Source organism: Astyanax mexicanus, chromosome 17, assembly GCF_023375975.1.
Source record: "Astyanax mexicanus isolate ESR-SI-001 chromosome 17, AstMex3_surface, whole genome shotgun sequence".
In the NCBI taxonomy this organism is placed as follows: domain Eukaryota; kingdom Metazoa; phylum Chordata; class Actinopteri; order Characiformes; family Acestrorhamphidae; genus Astyanax; species Astyanax mexicanus.
Window position 1 is genome coordinate 15,786,409 of NC_064424.1, and position 22,121 is coordinate 15,808,529.

The 22,121-nt window shown below is 38.9% G+C and overlaps 1 protein-coding gene across 1 annotated transcript in view; it reads left to right on the top strand.

The window, feature by feature from the left end:
• Positions 1–22,121, top strand: part of pcxa (pyruvate carboxylase a) — a 265,459-nt gene that overhangs the window by 28,579 nt on the left and 214,759 nt on the right. The window contains exon 8 of the mRNA XM_049466645.1: positions 16,367–16,485. Within this exon, the coding sequence (XP_049322602.1) occupies positions 16,367–16,485 (119 nt within the window). The remainder of the gene's footprint in view (positions 1–16,366; positions 16,486–22,121) is intronic.

Here is a 22,121-nt window from a genome sequence, read left to right on the forward strand (position 1 = left end):
TGTACTAATAGGCTCTATACGTGCTCACTCACTCACTCACACACACACATACAAACACACACACGCAGACAGTCGAGCACATGCATATATTTTGGGGCAATGTTTTCAGGCTTAAAAACATAAATACACACTAATTCATGCATCCAGTAGATCCGGATATAGAAGGTGAGAGATAAACATGCATAATTCCAGGCTATTCAGAGCTGCTAGAATCTGCTCAGTAAATAAATACAGCACAATACACACATATATCAAACCTGTCATTCAAGCAGCCAGCCTTATCTTCAGTCTCTCAGACACATGCTGACAGTAGGTAGTGCAAACACACACACATGTACACACTAACACACACACACAAACATGAACACACAAACACAGGGTGCCTTAAATGTGAAGAACAGACCACAGAACACTGCATATTCTCTCCTCATTCGTTTTGTTAATTGATCAGTACCAGTACATAGGGGGGAAATAACCACATTAACGTGTGTGTGTGTGTGTGAAGAAAGAGAGGGTGAGAGAGAGTGAGAGAGAAAAGAGAGAGAGAAAGCGTGCACGTGTTTTATAAGTGAGAAATGAGAGGACCTGGTGAAAGGCGAGATTGAGAGATGAAATTCCTCCCCATCTGTTCCGTCATATGGTGGAGTAAAGAGAAGAGGAAAGCTAAGACACTTGGCTCGCTTCAGATGGGCTCGGCTCACAGATTTCTCAGCACCATCGCAACAATCTCATTTGAGCCCCGACATGCTCAGATGGCTGGAGCCTTTCTCAAGCTCTTTAGTATTTGTAGAGCGCAGCTCATCAGAACGCCGCCATTACGCACACTATAGGTCTGGTATTTTTGTGGCTTATCAGTCATATCTGCGCCATGCTATTGTTAGCCTCAGGCTTTCATTTTGATGGCTGAATCTCCATATTGTGATTTTAGCCGTACAGCCGGAGGTTTCGTAAGGCTACAGTGGAGGTCTGTGAGGAAGGTTTTTGCAAAAAGAACTTCTGGCTGATGTACAGTTCTGGAAAAAAAATAAGAGACCACTTAAACAAAATGATGATTATATTCTAGAGGTTTTCAATTTGGTCAAATCAAATGCACTAAAGAGGAAGATGGATGATCACAAGCTATCAAACCAAATTTAAATGCTTGAATATTTGCACCAGGAGTGGTATAAAGTTATCCAAAAGCAGTGTGTACAACTGGTGGAGGAGAATATGCCAAGATGCATGTAAACTGTGATTAAAAACCAGAGATATTCCACCAAATATTGATTTCTGGACTCTTAAGACTTAATGAATATGAACTTGTTTTGTTTGCATTATTTGAGGTCTGAAAGTTCTGCATCTTTTTTTGTTATTTCAGCCATTTCTAATTTTCTCCAAATAAATGCTCTAAATGACAATTTTTTATTTTGGAATTTGGGAGGAACGTTCTCCTCAGTTTATAGAATTAAACAACAATGTTGATTTTATTCAAACATATACCTATGAATAGCAAAATCTGAGAAACATATTCAGAATCTGAAGTATCTTATTTTATTCCAGAGCTGTACTGTTGTCTCTGAACCACCAATAAAGTCCAGACAAAATTACACTATCTTGATGGATGCTATTTATGGCCCACATAATCAAGTCTGTATTTAGTTTTTTTTTTTTTTTTAGGTATTCTTAGTGTTTAAAGCAAGTACATATCATTCAGGAGTGTTATCATAATGCTAATTGTTAGGATATGAGATTCACTGCTATAAGCTTATTGGTTCCAGTGCAACACTACAAGAAAGAAGCAGACCTCATAGAGACAATAAACAGATTTCTGGTGTCTAATAGAGGTTTTTTTATGTTGAAGGAAGGTTTTGGAACAGAATGAGTTCAGGGTTGGTTACTTAGTTATAAAGGAATGTTAAACTTCTCTGCTTACAAGATTAGCAAGGACAAAAAATGGTTAAGAGCAGAGATGATGTGCTTGATGGCACTAGTTTACTTTTTCTGTTAATTATGAAAATGGAACTTTGACGTTCAGCCAGTTCTAATCCAATAGTGGCATGCCGATGGGATGGGCATGGGATTTGTGATTATTATTTTTTTGAATATACTCATTGACAAAACCATAGCACACCCAAAAAGACAGAAAGAATAATTTGAATAGACTAAAACTGTGTGTAATGTAATTATGCTATATGTAATGCAGTTAGCTTCTTTCGTTCAGACGCAGAAGGATATGTTAATTGAGAAAAGGTGTACAATTAAAAAGAGGCACCAGCACACTAAGACAGTTAGACCATGTTTTACTTCACAGTAAAGGCAGGACAGAGCTCACTACAAGGCCTCCATACTTTAAACTTGTCCGTTGTCAGATTCCAAACAGTGCATGGATTTTTCACTAAGGTCACTAATGTTCCAGTCTGTAGCAGTCCAGGTTTCACACAACATGACTGCAAATGAAGGCAACACTGACTGGCTGACAGATGGCAGGCAATTTGTCCAAATGACCAACCTGTCTCTCTCAGTCCAGCGATTCTCCTACTCTCAAAATCTGTCACCTGGGCAAATGTCTTTTGAGTGCAACATAAAGGCAGTTCCAGCAGTCTCCACAATCTCTCACCAAGAGGTACACTTTCCAAAAGTTGCATCTGAGAGCTTTTTCAAAAGGCAACTGGAGAAACACTTTGACGCCCTCCTGTCGCAAGCAATCATTTGTCTGAACTGTATGCAAATTGTAGCATAAATATGTGGTGTGTGTGTGGTTAAAAGAGTTTTAAAGCATGACTTACCAGATCTATTTTTCCCAAAATCATCTTAAGAATTTTACCATGCAGGTTGTAAGGAGCACTAAATCCACTCAGCTGAAGTACAGCGTTATACAGGAGTTTCAGTTCTCCAGCAGTATTAATATTAGCTGCTAAATGTGCTACTGCTAAACGCTAGCTCATTCGCCGTTCAGAGGTGAGCATAGTGGCCTGTAGCCTGCTGCTAACCTCGGCTAGCACTGCTGGAGCAGTATTAGCATTAGCCGCTAACCGCGCTAAATGCTAGCTCTTTTGCCATGCAGAGGTAAGTATATCGGCCTGTAGCCTGCTGCCAACCCCGGCTAGCATTGCTGGAACAGCATTAGCATTAGCTGTTAACCATGTAAGTGCTAGCTCTATATATATATATATATATATATATATATATATATATATATATATATATACAGTGAGTCCAAGAAGTATTTGATCCCTTGCTGATTTTCTTCGTTGGCCCACTAATAAAGACATGATCATTCTATACTTTTAATGGTAGATGTATTCTTACATGGAGAGACAGAATATTAAAAAGAAAATCCAGAAAATAAATCTAAGGAATATATATTAATTGATTTGTATTTCATGGAGTGAAATAAGTATTTGATCCCTTAGTATTCATTAGCAGTTCTGGCTTTTACAGACCAGTTAGACACTCCCAATCAACTTGTTACCTGACCTGAAGCCACCTGTTTTCACTAATCACTTGTGTGAAAAACACCTGTCCACAGAATCAGACAGATCACACAGATTTCAAGTCTCCAACATGGGTAAAACCAAAGAGCTGTCACAGGACCTCAGATTCAGAATTGTTGACCTTCACAAAGCTGGAATGGGCTACAAAAAGATTAGTAAGGTGTTGGATGTGAAAGTAACAACTATTGGTGCAATTATCAGAAAGTTTAAAGAGTATAACATGACAATCAACAGACCTCGGCCCGGTGCTCCAAAGAAGATTTCGCCTCGTGGGGTGGCAATGATGCTGAGAACGGTCAGAAATCGTCCTGCAACCACTCGGCAGGAGTTAGCAAATGACCTGAAGGCAGCTGGGACCACAGTTTGCAAGGAAACAATTGGCAACACTTTGCGCAACAATGGATTCACATCCTGCAGTGCCCGAAAGGTACCCCTGCTGAAGAGAGCACATGTGGAGGCGCGCCTCAAGTATGCCAATGATCATTTGAAAAATGAACCAAGTTATTGGGAGAAGGTTTTGTGGTCAGACGAGACCAAAATTGAACTTTTTGGCCTCAACTCCACCCGCCATGTGTGGAGGAAGAAAAATGCTGCCTATGACCCCAAGAACACTGTGCCCACCGTCAAGCATGGAGGTGGAAGCATAATGTTTTGGGGGTGTTTCTCTGCCAAGGGTACAGGGCTACTTCACCGCATCACTGGGAAGATGGATGGAGCCATGTACCGCACAATCCTGAGGGACAACCTCCTCCCCTCTGCCAGGGATCTGAAAATGGGCCGTGGTTGGGTCTTCCAACATGATAACGACCCTAAACATACAGCAAAGGCAACAAAGGATTGGCTCAAGAAAAATCACATTAAGGTCATGGAGTGGCCCAGCCAGTCGCCAGACCTCAATCCGATCGAAAATCTATGGAGGGAGCTGAAGGTCAGAGTTGCCAATCGACAGCCCACCAACCTTCATGATTTAGAGAGGATCTGCAAAGAAGAGTGGGCCAAAATTCCCCCTGGTGTGTGTGCTAAACTTGTGGTTAACTACAACAAACGTCTCACCGCTGTGCTTGCAAACAAAGGGTTTGCCACTAAGTATTGAGTGTGTTTGGCAAGAGGGATCAAATACTTATTTTCCTCATTGAAATACAAATTAATTAAAATATATTCTTTAAAATTATATTCTGGATTTTTGTCTTGATATTCTGTCTCTCCATGTTAGAATATATCTACCATTAAAAGTGTAGAAGGATAGTATCTTTATTAGTGGGAAAACAAAGAAAATCAGCAAGGGATCAAATACTTCTTGGACTCACTGTATATATATATTTTTTTAGAAATACATGGCGACACCCCTGTTCCTTACTAGTGTTGCGTAATGCTGCTTATAATTCAGTGCAGTATATGTATGAAAAAGAACAGAAAATAGACCTTCGTTGATAGTGCGCCTTATAGTGCGCAAAAAGTGATCTCTGATCACTTTTCTCAAAATAGACTTTGAATTAGCTTTTAATTAGCTTTTTAGAGATGGGGCTTGTTCACAGTATTCATTGGGATTCCTCAACCCATGTCCCAACAATCAGGTTGTTTGAACCTTTCCTTGTTCTTCTAGACCTCAACATGACTTCAGAGAGAGTGACCCAGTAGTGACTATGAGTGGCTAAGCAGATTAGAACACTGATTCTAGGGTCAGAGGATCCCACACTTCACAAATCCCTGGTCCTGCTGCAGGAATGGAGTTGGATAGATGGCTTCCTCTCGCTTTATTGCGTCCTGTAGGCTGATGTATAAAAGCTGGGAATCCAGATCTTTGTTTTTTTTTTCTGGGCATTTTAGATAATCACCTTGTGATGCTGCACTGGTGGCAGGTTGAAAAGAGGATGAGGTTGAATTCCCATGTCTCATTGGAAAAGACTTGCGTTTGTACTTACCCTCCTAGTGGGTGGGTTAATTGAATCAACTAAACTGGTGAGAAAAATAATGTTGACTTAAACATTTGAACACTACTTCATATTTCTTTAAATACTCCTGGGCTTTTTAAGTAATCTTAATTGGAGCACTTTTGTTAAGCATCTAAAAGTAGGGTGTGTTGGATGTGCTCTTACAAACTGAGCACTCACTACTTCCCCACAGGAAGAAACGCAGCTGACAGCATCGCACCACACAGTGCGAAGGTTTGCTATTTCAGACTGATTGTGATACAAGAGTCATTCAGATTTTTTTTTTTTACTGTTTTTTTTTGTGTTTGTCTGTTTTTTTTGTCCTTATGTTAAAATCGCCATGTCGAGTGACCACTGACTCATAGCAGACTGTTTTTATCCAGCTCCCGTGTGACTCGGAAATGGCCAGTTTCCTCCAAACAGATTCCAAAATAATGAATCACACATTAAAAGACCTGCTTTGCATGATGCTTTCCATTTAAAGCTCCTTAATGGCTGCAAATGTGTGCTTTGCATGGATGATGCACTGCTTTTGTTTTCTGATGGATCAGGCCTGAGCTTGGCTGGCTTATTATTTTTTATTACCTTTTTAGCGTATGTATTTGTAAATATTTGTTACTGGAAATTCATTCATTCAAGGAAGTGTAGGGTAAAGTTACGTCACGTTTAGAACGGGCAGATGGTGGGAAATGATGAAAAGACTTCTCGCAGTGTTGCTCCAGCCTTACAGCATTCAGCGCTGCCTCATGGAAAAGCTTCCGTAAGCAGATGTTTTGTGTTTGTGTCGTCCTCAGACTCGCCAAGTGCCAAGCTGAAGTTTTCCATGCCTAAAAAAAAAAAAAAACCTTTAGTTTGTTGGTGCAAAGTTGCTCCAGTAAACCTGCAGTCATGCCATGAGAAGACTTGCTGTTGAGGTAATTTGACTCATTCACTGACTCACTCATTGAAGTGACTGATTAAAACATGCCGAGTCTGTCTTTTCAGAACCGCAGCGCACTTCATTATGCTCTCTTTGATGGATTATTTCATACAAGAAGGTATGCCTTCTTTTATTGTCCCTTTCAGAGAGTGTGTATGTGCGCGCACGTGTGTGTGTGTGTGTGTGTGTGGGTGTGTGTGTGTGTGTGTCTCTGCCGCTCAGGCTCAGGCAAATCCGAGAGAAAGCCTGCCTTCATCATGTTTCATCATCTGCCCTTATTAGAGAAACCAGAATGCCATGTTTGATAAGTCCGTATTCATGTTTGATCGTTTAGAGGACCAATACAAATTAATTCTCTTTGAATTGACCTTTTATCAGGCATTAAAACGTGATACCAGTAGGCCTTTGAAATGGGAAATCATGAGATATGGGATTAAGAAGTGGCTGAATAAGTGCTCCTGTCATAGGCATAGTATCCATAGGCACTTTTTAGCAGGGACTCTTTTTTTTTTTTTTTTTTTTCGTCCGATGTAAAGGAATGTGCAGGTCAGTGGGTAAATGTGAAATGCTTAAAATTCTATTGCTCTTAAAATACACCATAGAATTTAAACTGACTGCTAAACATCTATCTGAAATGGACAACAACAAGGGCTGAGGATGATGACATTACATTACATTAAATTACATTACATGAATAGTATGGGTGGGCTTTTCTGTCTCATTTTATATACAATTTTTTTTAAGAACATTTAGTCTATGAATTAAAAATAGATACCGTATTTTTTGCACCATAAGGTGCACCAGATTATGAGGAACACTGTCAATAAACTTATATTTTCTGGTCTATTTTTATACATAAGGCACATTGGATTGTAAGACGCATTATGTGATACTAGTAAGGAACAGGAGTCTTACCATGTTTTCCTTCTAATGCCTCCTAATTCATAAGATCTCGCTGCTGGGTAAAGCCTAGCTGAGATAAGTAAGCAAAACTGTACAAAAAAAAATATATATATATTTTAAAGTCAAATGAGCGCTGGATGTAAATCTACACAGATTTATCTCCTGAAAGCTGTTTATTTGGGTAAGTAAAGCTCTTCCGTTTGTTTACAGTAAGAATAGATTTCCAGATTTTCACTGTGGCTGGGTGGAGCAGCATTAGCGTTAGCAGCTATCTGTTAGCACTTCAGCATTACACTGTGGAACCCTATGTTTTCCGGTAAGCCAAGGAGATAGTGGCTAATGGTTTGTCTCATGTAGCTTGTTTTAACGTCATAAACATGCAGACTACAGGCTGATTAATAATACTTACCTCTGAACGTTGAAAGAGTTAGTGCTTAGCACGTTTAGTGGCTAATGCTAATGCTGCTCCAGCAGTGCTAGTAGTGCCAGGGTTAGCAGCAATAAAGTCAATAAAACTCACCTTTCAAATGGCTAAAGAGTTAGCGCTTAGTGTGGTTAGCGGCTAAGGCTAATGCTACTCCAGTCTCAGTGCTGGAGAACTAAACTGAAACTCCTGTATAACGCTGCACTTCCTTACAACCTGACAGGTAAAATTCATACGTAAGGCACGCCGAAATCTAAGGCGCACTAATGACTTCTCACCTTAAAAATGATCCTAATAAATGCATTTTTGTTAAAGATCCAAAAGTAGGGTGTGATGCTCAAACCGTGAACTCACTACTACCCCACAGGAAAAAGCGCGGCTGACAGCATCACACCACACAGTGTGAAGGTTTGCTATTTCAGACTGAATGTGTTACAGAGCCAATTGTTTTTGAGAAATAATACAGTATTGAAAAGATAAAAGATAACGTTGCTTAACCTCAGTATAACGATATATCGATTAAATTAGAACACAGATAAAAATGTAATAGTTTGGAAATTATTATTACTGTACCATATTTAACATGTATCCAGATCACAAATCCGTGTTCTAAAAGGAATTCCGCATAGAAATACTTTTTTTTATGTAATGTTTAGTCCTCCACAGTTAGTTACATATTGCTGTCACCTAAAAACAGATTTTCCCACCTGAATGCACATATATATTTTTGTGCCAATAACACTGAGAACCCCATCACATTCAAGCTGCGACTGAGTGGAGTGTGACAGAGGGGAATTTTTCATCCTAAACTGGCTGCCACACTGCCTGCCTATCAAGCTTAGACTGTCATCAGTTTTCCCACATAAAATTACACCTTGCTTTTGAACGCTGCAACAACAACAAAAAAAAGAACATAATGGCTTGTTTGTGAGTTTGGTGTGATAATGTGGGCATGTTATGCTTGAGTAAGCCTGTGAAGGAGGAAGGAAACTAAAAGTTTTCAATAATTAACTGATGTCACTGCTTATCGTACCTTAATTTGACAGTATATTATTTTTTATGATTAGCTAATTTGGTAGTTGTGGCTTTGTTGTTGGGCCCTAGTGTGGTGATGGTTAGCTGATGTATCGTAGCTGGGGAACTGCTTTCCTCAGAGGGTGTTTTTTCAGAATAAATGTGGAGTGTCTTCGAATGTGTCAGAGTACCGTATCGCCTTATAATCCGGCCTTTTGTTTGAAAATAGACCAGAAAATAGACATTTATTGATAGTGTGCCTTATAATCCAGTGCGCCTTATAGTGCGAAAAATACGGTAGGCATGTACTGGTCTTCACCCTCTGTGTATTGGGTATTTAGCCTTTACAATTGGGAAGAAAATTGGGTAAATTTAGAAACCAAATCACAGTAGTTTTGAAATTTTGGGAGCCAAGCAATGCGGCGCAGTAGATCTAATGTGCAACATCCCTTTTCACTTTTCCACATGTAGGCTACTGCATATTCTCCAGACAACTCTTGGAGATATGACAAAACACTGAACGAAAAAAATAAGTTTAAGAATACTCTACTGCAACAAAATGAAAATTACATTTTAATATTGCATAAGATATCATATGGCACATCCTTAACTGAGATATAAAAAAATACAGGAATTTTATCAGATTTGTAACAGAAGTAAATGATCCAGAATGTCATGATACTAATAATGCACTCCAAACATCTCCATATATCCAGGATTAAAGTAAAATAAATGATACTGGACTGATATAATCTGTCTCTAGTAGGTATATAATGGGAAATGAGAATAGTGTAAATTTTTCTTTTGATAAAAACAGCAAGAAGTACCCTGATGTGATAATTAGGGGTGGGTGATATTAATATTGTTCAATATTTAAAAATGTTGGTGATATTATTGCATACGATACAATATGGCACACCCCTAATAAACAGACCTCCAATTATTATACAGCTTCACTCAAGGTTCCCTCAAGCATTGTAAAACCCACACATACTGTAAATGTGTCCACTCCAGAAAACAGAACTACGCCTTTTGGCTACAGTAGAAAAAGAAAAATGAAAATGCTATAGCTCTGTGTGCTGTCTTACGGATGCAACACACCCTTCCGACCTTCAAAGGCGTTCTGCGTTTCTCTTCTCTCTTCACTCTTTCTATTCCTGCATTCTAATCCCTCCACTTGTGTCTCTACACCCCCCAACTCCCCCCCACCTCCCTCCGTCCCTCCTGTGAGTCTCATTGCTTAATTGGCTCGGAGCTCGGAGCAGCGACGATCGGTGTGAAATTTGATTTAGCGCAGACTGATCTTAATGTCTCTTACCCCCAAGACAGGCCCGGTGTTTTCCGCGGAGTCAGGGAGACTGGGGAGGCGGGGGTGAGCGTCCTTAGCGAAAAGAGGGAGGATGTTCGGAATGAAAATGTGAAAATGAGCTGCCCTGTTCTTCTGTTTTTCTCTGGATCTCTTCTGTTTTTTCTGGCCCGGGGTGCCGTCAGGCTTTGCTGTTGCATCCCCCTGTCGAAAAAGGTAACTACATTACGGCGCAGCGTGCAGCGAGCAAGACGAATGTTCGTTCACCAAACACGACACCAATTATCCCAAAGGCGCATGTTTTCACTTCCCCCAACCCCCGCCACTGCTTTTTTTTTTCTGTGTTACAGGTAAAGCCTCGTAAACTGCAGCGTTTGTTCTTGCTTTTCCAGGAAAATGAAAATCTGTGTCTGCTTGTAGGAAAAGGATGCAATTGCAAGTTGTCAGGTTTATTTATTTTTCTCTTTACTTATTTATCTGTCTTTACAGGTGGACACAAATTAAACAAGGCCTCAGTATTAAACGGTGTTAACGGGGATGAGCATGGGAAAAGACCTCCCTGTGGAAATCAGTTTTAACTTGTTTTTGTGGCATTAGTTGCTATGGAGACAGCTGCAGTTTTTTCCTAATGTCTTCAGCGCAGGTATTGGATCACAGCCTTGACATGGATCCGTCACCATACTTTGTTCCAAGCCCACGTTCATCCCTTTCACACCTTTTTTATTCTGTTCAGCTTTGGCTGTTTCTCTCCTCTAAGGTTCTCTGAGGTTTCCTGTTTGGACGGATATGTAGAATTATATTATCCGTGCTTATAAAAAATGTGGAGAGTAGTAGAAAATATTGATAATCATAAAATCTAAAGCCTATTTTGAATGGATATTTCTTAGTGGAAAGAAAAACTTAATCAGCGAAAACACAGTCAGAGACAGAGACAGTCAGAGACAGAGACAGACAGAGACAGACAGAGACAGACAGAGACAGACGGAGACAGACGGAGACAGACGGAGACAGACGGAGACAGACAGTTAGAGACAGACAGAGACGGACCCAGACACAGAGACGGACAGTCATAGAGAGACAGAGACAGTCAAAGACAGACAGTCAGAGAGAGACACAGACAGTCGGAGACAGACAGTCGGAGACAGACAGAGACAGAGACAGTCAGAGACACAGAGACAGACAGTCGGAGACAGACAGAGAGAGAGACAGATACAGACAGTCAGACACAGACAGAGAGAGAGACAGATACAGACAGTCAGAGACAGAGACAGAGACAGTCAGAAAAAGTCAGAGACGGACAGTCAGAGACAGAGACAGACAGAAACGGACGGACAGAGACAGAGAGACACAGAGACACAGAGACAGACTTAGGAAAAATCAAGTCTTGCAGCACCCAATCACATTAAGAACAATAAAACAGTATCAATAACTCTACAGTAGTAATATATTCATTAAAAAAGTAGATTGAAATATATGAATTATCTTAACAAAATAAATAAAATATTATAGATAAAGAAATGCCCTATCTTACAGGGGATAAACAAAGTGGCAATGCACAGAGAATGAGTATAAAAATGAATATGCTTAATTCCTGTTTGCGAAATGTTTTGATTCTCAAAAATACTGTATCAATTTTTTTTAAATAAATTATTTCTCAGGTAAATCACATTTTCTACCCAGTTTGGGAGGCCAATTATCTAATGCCTGTACATAAAACTCCCCCAATCATGAGCAATGCTCCTCTGATGCTACATCAGCAGCATTATCTTACCAGGAAGCCAGCGCACTTGGGAGAAAGCGCAGCTCCCCAGCTCTATTACATCGGCCAATAGACAGACGTCTGTGCTGACCAACATCCCACTAGGAGTGCTGAGGAAAGAGAGTTGCATCTACCCACCCAGAAAGAGCATGACTGTTCGTGCTCTCTCTCAGATGCTGACTGCTTCAGTATTTTAACCAGTGACCCTTAGATTGTATAGTATCGATTAATTTTTTTATGAATAGTTAACATGTAAAGAATGGTGGCAGATAGTGACCCAGTTTGTGTTGTGTTTAAACTCCGACAATGAGATAACTAGATGCTGGTCGACCAACATAGCTAGCAAACATGACCAAAATCAAATAAAACACACAATGCTGGTCAAAATAGTTAAACCAGCTTTCTCACCAAACTAGGGTGTGTATTTGCCCTGGATAGGCAGTATGATAGTATCAACAAGGTGATATATTGCTATTATTTGTAGTTTTAGGAAAATGTATCCATGTTCTTTCCAAAAAGGCAGTATTTTCTATTCGCTTGTATTCTATTTTAGTAGTGTATGGAACGTTATCATGTGTGTATTTGAGTCCTGGGTTCAAGTCCCTACCTTGGTAGCATTTTCATATTTCCCTCTGATCCATTAAGATTCCCCCCCCCACTGTCCAAAAGCATGTAGATCAGATAAATTGGCTACTCAAAAAGGCGCTGGTGTGTGAATGTGTGTATGAACCCCCTATTGCTCGATGCAGTGTTCCAGATGGACTGTCTTTTTGAGAGTATGCTGTGTTGCACAGTAGGCAGCCGCTCCTCGCAGGTGTTTGTTGGTTGAGTGCTGAATGTTAAGCGTCTTTGAATGCTAGGAAGGTGCTACATATACAGCTCTGGGAAAAATGAAGAGACCACTTCAGATTTTGAATCAGTTTCTATGATTTAGCTATTTATAGGTATATATTTGAGTAAAATGTACATTGTTGTTTTGTTCTATAAACTACAGACAACATTTCACCCAAATTCCAAATAATAATATTGTCATTTAGAGCTTTTCTTTGCAGACAATGAGAAATGGCTGAAATAATAAAAAAGATGCAGAGCTTTCCGCTCAAATAATACAAAGAAAACAAGTTTATATTTATGAAGTTGTAAGAGTTTAGAAACTAATATTTGGTGGAATAACCCTGTTTTTTAATCATAGTTTTCATGCATCTTGGCATGTTCTCCTCCACTAGTCTTACAGACTGCTTTTGGATAGATTTATGCCAATTCTGGTGCAAAAATTCAAGCTTCCTAAAGTAGCCGCGTGCATTAGTTAGAAGGAGTGTCCACAAATGTTTGTTCACATAATCTATGCATTTCTCAAAAAAATTGAATATCATTGAAAAGTTACTTTATTCCGGTCATTTGGTTCAAAATATGAAACTCATACATTATATATATATATTATATATATTATACACATAAATATCTATTTGAAGCGTTTATTTATTTTATTGTTGATGATTACATGATGGCTTACAGCCAATGAAAACCCAAAAGTCAGTAGTTCAGAAAATTAGAATATTGTATAAGATCAATTGGTACATTTGGCAGTGTGGGCATTGTGCCAAGTCCTGCTGGAAAATTAAATCCGTGTCACCATAACGTTTGTCAGCAGAGGGAACCGTGAAGAGCGCTAAAATCTCCTGGTAGACACTGCACCAGCAGATGACATGTCTCTCTTTAAACCATCACTGGACCCTTGGTTTCCAAATGAAGTGCAAAATTTGGAAAGCCATGTCATCTGCGGGTGTTGGTCCACTGTTATATCAAGTCCAAAAATAGATCATTCTGTGTGTATTACATCCATATAAAATATGAGTTTCACATTTTGAACTGAATTACAGAAATAAAGTATTTTTTAAATTATATTTATATTTTTTGAGATGCAACTGTATCTGCTTTAATCAGAGATTTGTATATGTAACACCTAAACATTAAACATTTTAACTGGTTTCATTAACATTTAACAATGAGTCCAGTTTCCTTCAGTGGTTTTCTTTAAGGCAACAAAACGAGACCCTTCTAAGTATTAATATAGAGAATATCCTGTATATCACCTAGTATCACCTAGTCTATTGTTATCTGTCTTAACTATTATGTCTTTTGTTATTTTCCTCTGTGGTTTTAATTTTCTAATTTGTATTCAGTTTTCTCTTCAATTTGGAAGGCCATAAACCCCACCCACTCATTAGGACCCCTCTATTACATGCTGTTTCTCCAACACTAGGATGGTGAAGACTACTAGCACATGTCTCATCTGAAACCTCTTTTTTAAGGTGGTAGCCAGCTCTCTGTCTATATGTCTCCCTCTCACTCTATCTCTCTCTCCCTTTTTCTGAGCATCGCTACATCTTCTTTCCACCATCCATCCCACCATCCTTTCACGGATGCACATGTTTACATGTGACCTCCCTGGATTACCGAGTGTTGCACATCATCCAGCAATGTTGGTGCCGTGGAGCTGTGAAGTAATTACAAATTGTATCAAGCTGTGAAACTTGTAATTACTCATTTCCCTCGCCCCCTTCCCCCCTTTTTATTCCCCTCAGTGGAATGCCATCTGTCCTCCACGCTCCCTCCTTTTCTCTTCTTGTGATTAGACCTCTCCATTTACATACCTATTAAATCAATCTGCCCTTTGACTAACACACCACGGTGTTCTTTCAGACCTTCTTTTTGACTCTGGGTTCGAAAATCCATATAGTAATTATGTCGGAGCGAATCATAACCACAGAAAAACAGATAATAACAGAATACTGTTAATTATTCATTCGTGTTCGGCTTTAATTAACCTTATTGGGGTTTATCTAGGAACCAGTAAGTGTATATGTAGCTCGGCAAATGAGTTTTTGTCACACGCTTGACTCCTTCACCTACCTATATAGCTGAAAGTATGTGGACACACTTTTTTTAACCCTTTCAGTCATTTAATTGGTAATAGGTGTCAGTTAACTTTAGCGCAGTTTTAAGAAAGTCAGTGATAAACGGAATCAATTCTCTTCCTTAGGATTCTTCTTTCATCCTGTACAATCTGATATTACTTTTTGCACATTCTGTTCTCCACATCATTTTGTTTAGCAGTTAGAATGGCAGCTTTTTTAAGTAGATAAGCTAATGCTCTTTCTTGTAGTATGCTTGATCTTCAGTGTTACTCTCTCTTCTGCGGAGTTCAATCTCTCCTCCAGTATGTCAATTATTTTCTTGATTTCTCCAATTGAAGCCTCCATCAGTGTTTTCGAGTCCATGATGTCACGTTGAGCATTTCCCAACTCTTCTCAAATCTTACGGAGCTCTGTTAGCATTAGCGTTGTACTCCCAGTGTGGGTCTGGGCTTGGCTAGCATCTAGTGTCGGTTGCTTTTGAATTGTTTTCATATCGTCACCCTTCCCCGCTTCCCCACTCTACAAGCGTCTTTACTCTGTATACCAATAAGATTTTTTATGATTTTTTTCTACCCTAAAGTTGTCATTTTGGACATAGTGAGGTATGTGAAATTCTGTGAAAGACTAGCACATGCCTCCTCTGATACATGTAAAGTCCGACACCACTACCATGAAGCCTCCCGCACTGAAATGACAGGTGTTTTAGTTTTTATTGTCCAACCCCTGTAGATGTACAATTTTAATTGGGATCTTCAGGTAGGAAAACACCCATATTCTGGATTTATTTACCAAAACAAATTTATCGCAGGTACCGTTGTACCGTTGTTAACTATATATCGACCATCCTTATATATTTGTTCCTGTGTCTGTGTGTAACAAGTGTCCACCTGCTCAATTTCCTTTTAAGCTGGGCTGGAGCCGGCTGTGTTTTACATGAGTGCTGATTGTGGGCTTGAAGTGAGGCGTGAGATGGGAGCGGATCTGAAGGTGCGCTCTGCTGAGAGCAGTCAGTAAAGCCACGCTAACACAGCGCCACAGATGAATTGGATCAGATCTGTGTGAAATCTGGATGCGGGATTATGGAAGCGCTCCTGCTGAGAGGCCGTGTGAGTGTGTGTGTGAAAGTATTTGTGTGTAAGGGTGTGTGTGTGTGTGTGTGTGTGTGGGAGTCTGTGTTTCTTCTGTGAAGAAATGGCCTACTAACAGATTACCTGCTGTCCTGAAGCCTGTTCTATCCTCTTCTCTTTTTTTCTCTCTCTCTCTCTCTCTCTCTCTCTCTCTCTCTCTCGCTCCTGTACTTTTTCTCATGCTCTCTCGCTCTCTCTCTCTCAGTCGTGCTCTCAGCCAGCCGGACGTTTTAAAGGTCAGCTCTAAATGTTTAATCACCTTGGTGCCTTCAAGGGCTAATAATATTTTTACTGCTAATAAAATGGAGGGTCTGTGATATTTTCTTTGAAAACGTAAAAGCTAGATTAAGACTATTTGTCTTTTTGCTGAAATAAACTGGACGTTTTAGCAGCGCTTCCTGTACCGACGCTGCTGCAGCCATTACTGGAGGAAAGTAATTGTATCATGAAAGTCTTCATTTGGTTTTGCTCTGTGCGGAATTGGTCCCATGAGGGTGCTGATCTAAGAGGCTTTATGGCTTTAACCAGTTTGTGTTGCGGTTCTAGTCTTTTGAATGTGTGTGTGTGTGTGTGTGTGTGTCGTCTCTCTCAGGTCGGCTATGAAAATGCAGGCACGGTCGAGTTCCTGGTGGATAAGCATGGAAAACACTACTTCATTGAGGTCAACTCCCGTCTCCAGGTGGAACACACCGTTACCGAAGAGATTACAGAGTGAGTGAATGCTAGACATGTAACATGTACACACACACACACACACACACACACACACACACACACATGCATACAGCTCTAGAAAAAATAAAAGGCCGCTTAAAAATGACGAGTTTCTTTGATTTTACCAAATTTAAAACATCTGGAATATAATCAAGAATAAGATGGATGATCACAAGTCATTAAAACAAGCTGAACTGCTTGAATTTCTGCACCAGGAGTAAAGGCATAGAGTTATCCAAAAGCAGTGTGTAAGACTGGTGGAGGAGAACATGCCAAGATGCATGAAAACTCTGATATTCCAACAAATATTGATTTCTGAACTCTTAAAACTTTGCATTATTTGAGGTCTGAAAGCTCTGCATCTTTTTTTTTTATTTCAGTCATTTCTGCAAAAAATGCTCTAAATTACAATATTTTTGTTTGAAATTTGGGAGAAATGTTGTCTGTACTTTATAGAATAAAACAACAATGTTCATTTTACTCAAACATATACCTATAAATAGCAAAATCAAATTAAGAAATTAAAGTATTAAGAAATTAAAGTCGTTTCTTAATTTTTTAGTTTAGTTTAGAGCTTTACACACATACATACACAACCTGCATCAAATCTCACATCTGAGTCAGTTCATGCTTCGCTGGTGAAAGCAAAACAGGCTGAGAAGCACTGAACTGTGTTCATCACCCTTTACAGCACAACTCACCGCTTTATCAAGCACAGCGTCTCAATGTACATCTCACCGACTGACACAAATGATGTGGAGATGAGGGGTTTCTGCGCTTAATAGTACTTAACACTATCGACATACATGATGCTGCATTTGGTGAACTAATTTCTACAACATGGTAATGGATTCCAGTTTTCAGTGTTGGAGGACTGTGGCTCACCCTGCTGGACAGACAGTTCAGCTGTAGACCAGCTTTTGTTGGGACCTGGTTTCAGATGGTCATAGCTGTTCTTTAATGAAATGTTTATTTCGATGATAAACTTATTGATCTGACATCAAGATGCTTGATCATTTGGAGGACCAGTGTGGCCATGTTTGTCATTATGGTTATGCTGGTTGTTCAGCTTGTTCATATCTGTTCATATCTTCTCAGTCACCTTGTGAGATTAATGAAAAATATGTTTGAAATATGATTGCCTAGAAGAGTTTGCTCTGGGGTAGAGAAATTTAAAGTCAACATAGATAACCTACTGTAGACCAAGCTGTGTTTTTGAGGTCCATATAAAATGCTAATCATCTGATTGGATGACTGCCAGTATGGATTGAGGTTGCGGTTGGATGTGAAATGAACCATAACCGGTAAACATGGTAATGCATCATCATGCAGGGCTTCGGTAATGTTTTGTGCATTGTCTCTAAAAATGAAATTTAATTTTTGTTTTAAAATCAACACATTAAACTGATGGAACTGAGGATGTAAGTTCCGTACATGCAGAACTGCTCTGTGGAGCTCAGAGTGTTGTAAATGGTGTTTGCTAGCACTGCTGAATCACACTGTACTGTACTGGGCTTAGTAATGCACTCTTGAGAGGGATGTCTGGTTACCGATGTTATAAAATCTTTTCTCGTTTCCTTCTTTAAGAGACACATTCGTTTTACGTACTACTGATGGAAGTTTGAGTGAGATACAATTACCGAAATTGCATAACAGCTGAATGAGGAACTGAAGCATCTTGTGACACCTGCAAAATATAGATAAACTGGTCCTCACAGTTGTCAGGATTGTCTTAATTATGAGCTTATTGCATATTTAGGCTAAAAATTGGCTTCCACATCTAACATAGCTTAGATTTTTTTTAAAGGGAGCTACTCTATTTGGATAAACACGAAGCAAGACAGTTAGTCAATCAATTTTTTCAGCTGTGAAAATGTGAGCCTTCGAAGTCTGAAATCTATAAATTGTAATCAGTAAATGACAAATAATCGTCAACTTTAATTCTAAAAGTAAATGATCTTAGTATTCCTTTGTAAAAGTCAATTAAGAAGGCACTATTTTTGTTTGCTGCACTGTTAAAAATGCAATAATTCAGATATTGAATAGCAACAATTAGGCAATGAAATACAGTTGAATTGCATGTGCACTAGCCAAGCACTTCATTAGTGCCTGTGCACCTGTTCATCCATGCAGTCATCTAATCAGCCAGTTGTGTGGCAGCAGTACAGTTCATGAAATTACGCAGATATTATAGGCCAGCTTCATGATATGTTTACACCACATATCAGAATGAGGGAGTGTGAGATCTTAGCCAGATTAATAGCGCCAGTTGGGCTGTTTTCTCTCTCTTTTCTGCTCTCTTGCCTTTGGGACGGGATGGAACAGGATGTTCCGAATGTGAAAGTGCGCCTGAAAAATCTGCAGGAATTGCATGATGCAATCGTGTCAGAATGGACCAGAATCCCAAAATAATCCTTCCAATATCTACTGGAATTCATACCATGAAGAATTGAGGCTGTTTTGAGAGTGAAAGTAGGTCTTTTTCATTATTATTATTATAATAATAATAATTATTATTATATTGACATCTTATAATAAAATAATTGTCTAAAAAAAAAAAAAAAACATAGTTGTTATGATTGTTTAAAAATTAGCAATGCTTTAAGAGGATAGTTCATACATGTATCATACAGTCAAGCAGTAAAACCAACAGAAATAATCCTAAATAATCCTAATTCAGGGGGACATCTGTGTAAAATATTTCACACTTCTACTCAGTGAAAAAACTGTTTTTTGGCTTTCTCAGTCACGTGACATTGAGTTCAGTTGCTCCTCCATTTCCACTTTCTCTTGTGTTACGCGGATCTCTGTGGTAATGTAATTGTAATTACAGTGCTTGGCAGTGAACAAATAGCTATTTTATTAAATGTGAGGTGACGAAACTCAGAGATGGACAGTAGGTAATTCAGTCAGTGACTTTTTTTTTCTCAAATAACATCTGAGAAAAATGCATACATGGTTGTTCCGGATGGGAATAAAATCACAAAGGACCCTTCATAAAAGAGAAAATTAGCCCAGGACCGCCTGAGATACTAATCTCGTACGGAAAGGGGCTTAATCCAACATTTAGAAAATACTGATGGAAAAGGTGGAAAACAGTAAAAAAAACAAAAACAAAAAGAAAACAAACAAACAAAAAAAAAAATTTAACAGCTACAGATTGCAGAGCATTTCTAGCTAGCGTTATGGGCTTTATGGATATTTTTGATAAATAAAATACAGATTATAATGCTTTAAGTAAAAAAAAAAACTTATTAAAACTCATTAATAAGACTAAACAATTATGAAATATTTATAGCCTACAGCCTTTATTAATAAGAAGTGAACTTTATATTATAGTAAAAATCTCTTCCCTTTACAATTTGGGGACGAGCCCTGAACTGTGGAACTTAGTTCAGTGAATTCAGCACCATCAAAGTTATTAAAATTACCTTCTGTTTTATTTTGATTAGCTTAAGTAAGCTAATAAATTAGCTTAAGGCACACTCTTGGCATAGGCCATTTTTCTAAAGGACTACAATAAAATGATCTGATCAACTGAGGGTGAAGTGATTTTACCACAGGTGGCCGTGCAGCATCAAGAGAAGATGATTTATGGGGGAAAAAAGTACATTTTACCTAAATTATTTGTTCTGACTATACATAACCAGTAAAGTACTAGTGAATATACATTCTACACCCATTGCCAAAATAAGTTATGCACCAAAAACAAGTTTTTTGGATCAATAAAAGCTTTATATGTGTGAATAGAGGATGATGTATGTAGGTGATTACATAAATTCCTTTTTGATACAATAAATTTGATATCTAGGCAAATTTATTTACCGTATGTTTCACACTATAGGAAGAAAATAGTAGTTAAAGTTTTTTTTTTACTGATTTAACCCTCTAATTATGTTCATTTGTCAGAACCAGTGTGGTGTTCCCGGGTCATATTGACATGTCGCATGTTTAATTATCCTAAAGATATCTGACAAAAATCCTAAAAAGCTGTGTAAATATTCTATCACTAACTCCATTTCTAAATATTATCAACATAATTAATATTTAGTGCAATGGTGTTCCTTACTTCCTTACCTCTAACAGGTAATGGTTCAATTAGGATAATTCAATTAGGATAATTTTTTTTTTTTTTTAAGAAATACATGTTCAAACTTAAAAAAAAAAAAAAAAAAAAAAAATCAATAAAGCATCCATCCATCCATCCATCCGTTTTATAATAACATTGAAACATAACATTGCAATTTTGTTTTAGTTTACAAACCATTTTCATATTATATGTTGATTACACTAATTAAGACAAGCAGAAGAAGTTTCATACTGAAAAAATACTTTTAAATATAGTTTTTTTTAGATCTTCAAACTTCTAGATGGGTCAATTTGACCCGTAACATAACAGGAGGGTTAATTTGTGTGCTGTGATATTGAACTCACTTTAAGTAAGGAAAAAATTAAGTATCTAGCACCAGTTCCCTTCATCCCTGGCAGAAAGGAAGGATATTTAGGTGGGGACAGAAGTAGGCCTGGAGCAGAGTGTAGAATGAGGAGCTGTCAAACGAAACAATAAGAGCTCATGGATATAAATCATAGATATACATATCTCTCTCCTTACTTGCAGAAAAGCGTCCCTCCGCTCGTCTTTATGTGTCAACAGGCGTGCAGGAGCTGGCGAGGAGGGAGAAGCCAGTTCTGGCACAGGCTTCTCTTTTTCATACTTTAGAAGCAGCTCTTTAACTAGAGCAGTGTTGAGAGAGGTGTCTGTGTATATTGAGCGCATATTGAGCACTGCATAATTGATCTGCGGGGGGTCGTGGAGGAGATGTTTGCTTACTGTAAAGAGAGGAAGGAGAAGGTGGTTTATATTTTATGGGAAAGCTTCTGTTAAAAGTAATGCATAGATTTGAATCTCTCTCTCTCTCTCTCTTTCTCTCTTTCTTTCCCTGCACACACCCACATACACACACCTTCACACATACAGGTCTGACCTTTCTGATTTTTTTTTTTCTTGCCTGTAACGTGTTCCAGGCCAGTGAGTTGACCGACGATGCTTGCTCATGCAGAAGCAATAGGGCTTCATTCATTATAGATGTCTTTCTTGTCGCCTGAAATTGAAGCTGTCAGCCTTCAATTGGCATTCCATGGCAACCGAGCCGGAGACCCAGCAAGCGTGTAGAGCCGTTACGGACATGCCTTCCAGACCTTCAGCTCGCAGTGCAGCTAGTGTGTCCTGCTCTCTCACACACACCGGTCCTGCTTCCCTTCTTCATCCTGCTGAACCACTCTTTAAGCTGCCTGACAGCTCAGTCATAGAAGCGTACAGCAGTAGAAGCAGCGTTGGCCCGCTGATTGCTGGTTTGTGTTCCACTCTTCAACATTTTAAGTCTGGCCGTTGCAGAGAACTGGAAAAAGGCTGTTTTCTTTTCGCCTCAGAATGGCAAGATGATTAGTCAGTCGTCAGTATTAGGAAAGTGGAGCGAATGCAGCCATTTATCCAGACGAGCACATACAGTTGACAAACACAAACACCACCGAGCTAGCGTGCTGGGTTTGCTTTCATGCTGTTCATTCCCATGATTTTAAAGCATAGCATATCAAACCGTGCTGGTAGTGGCAGTTATTCAACCCTGCTGAGA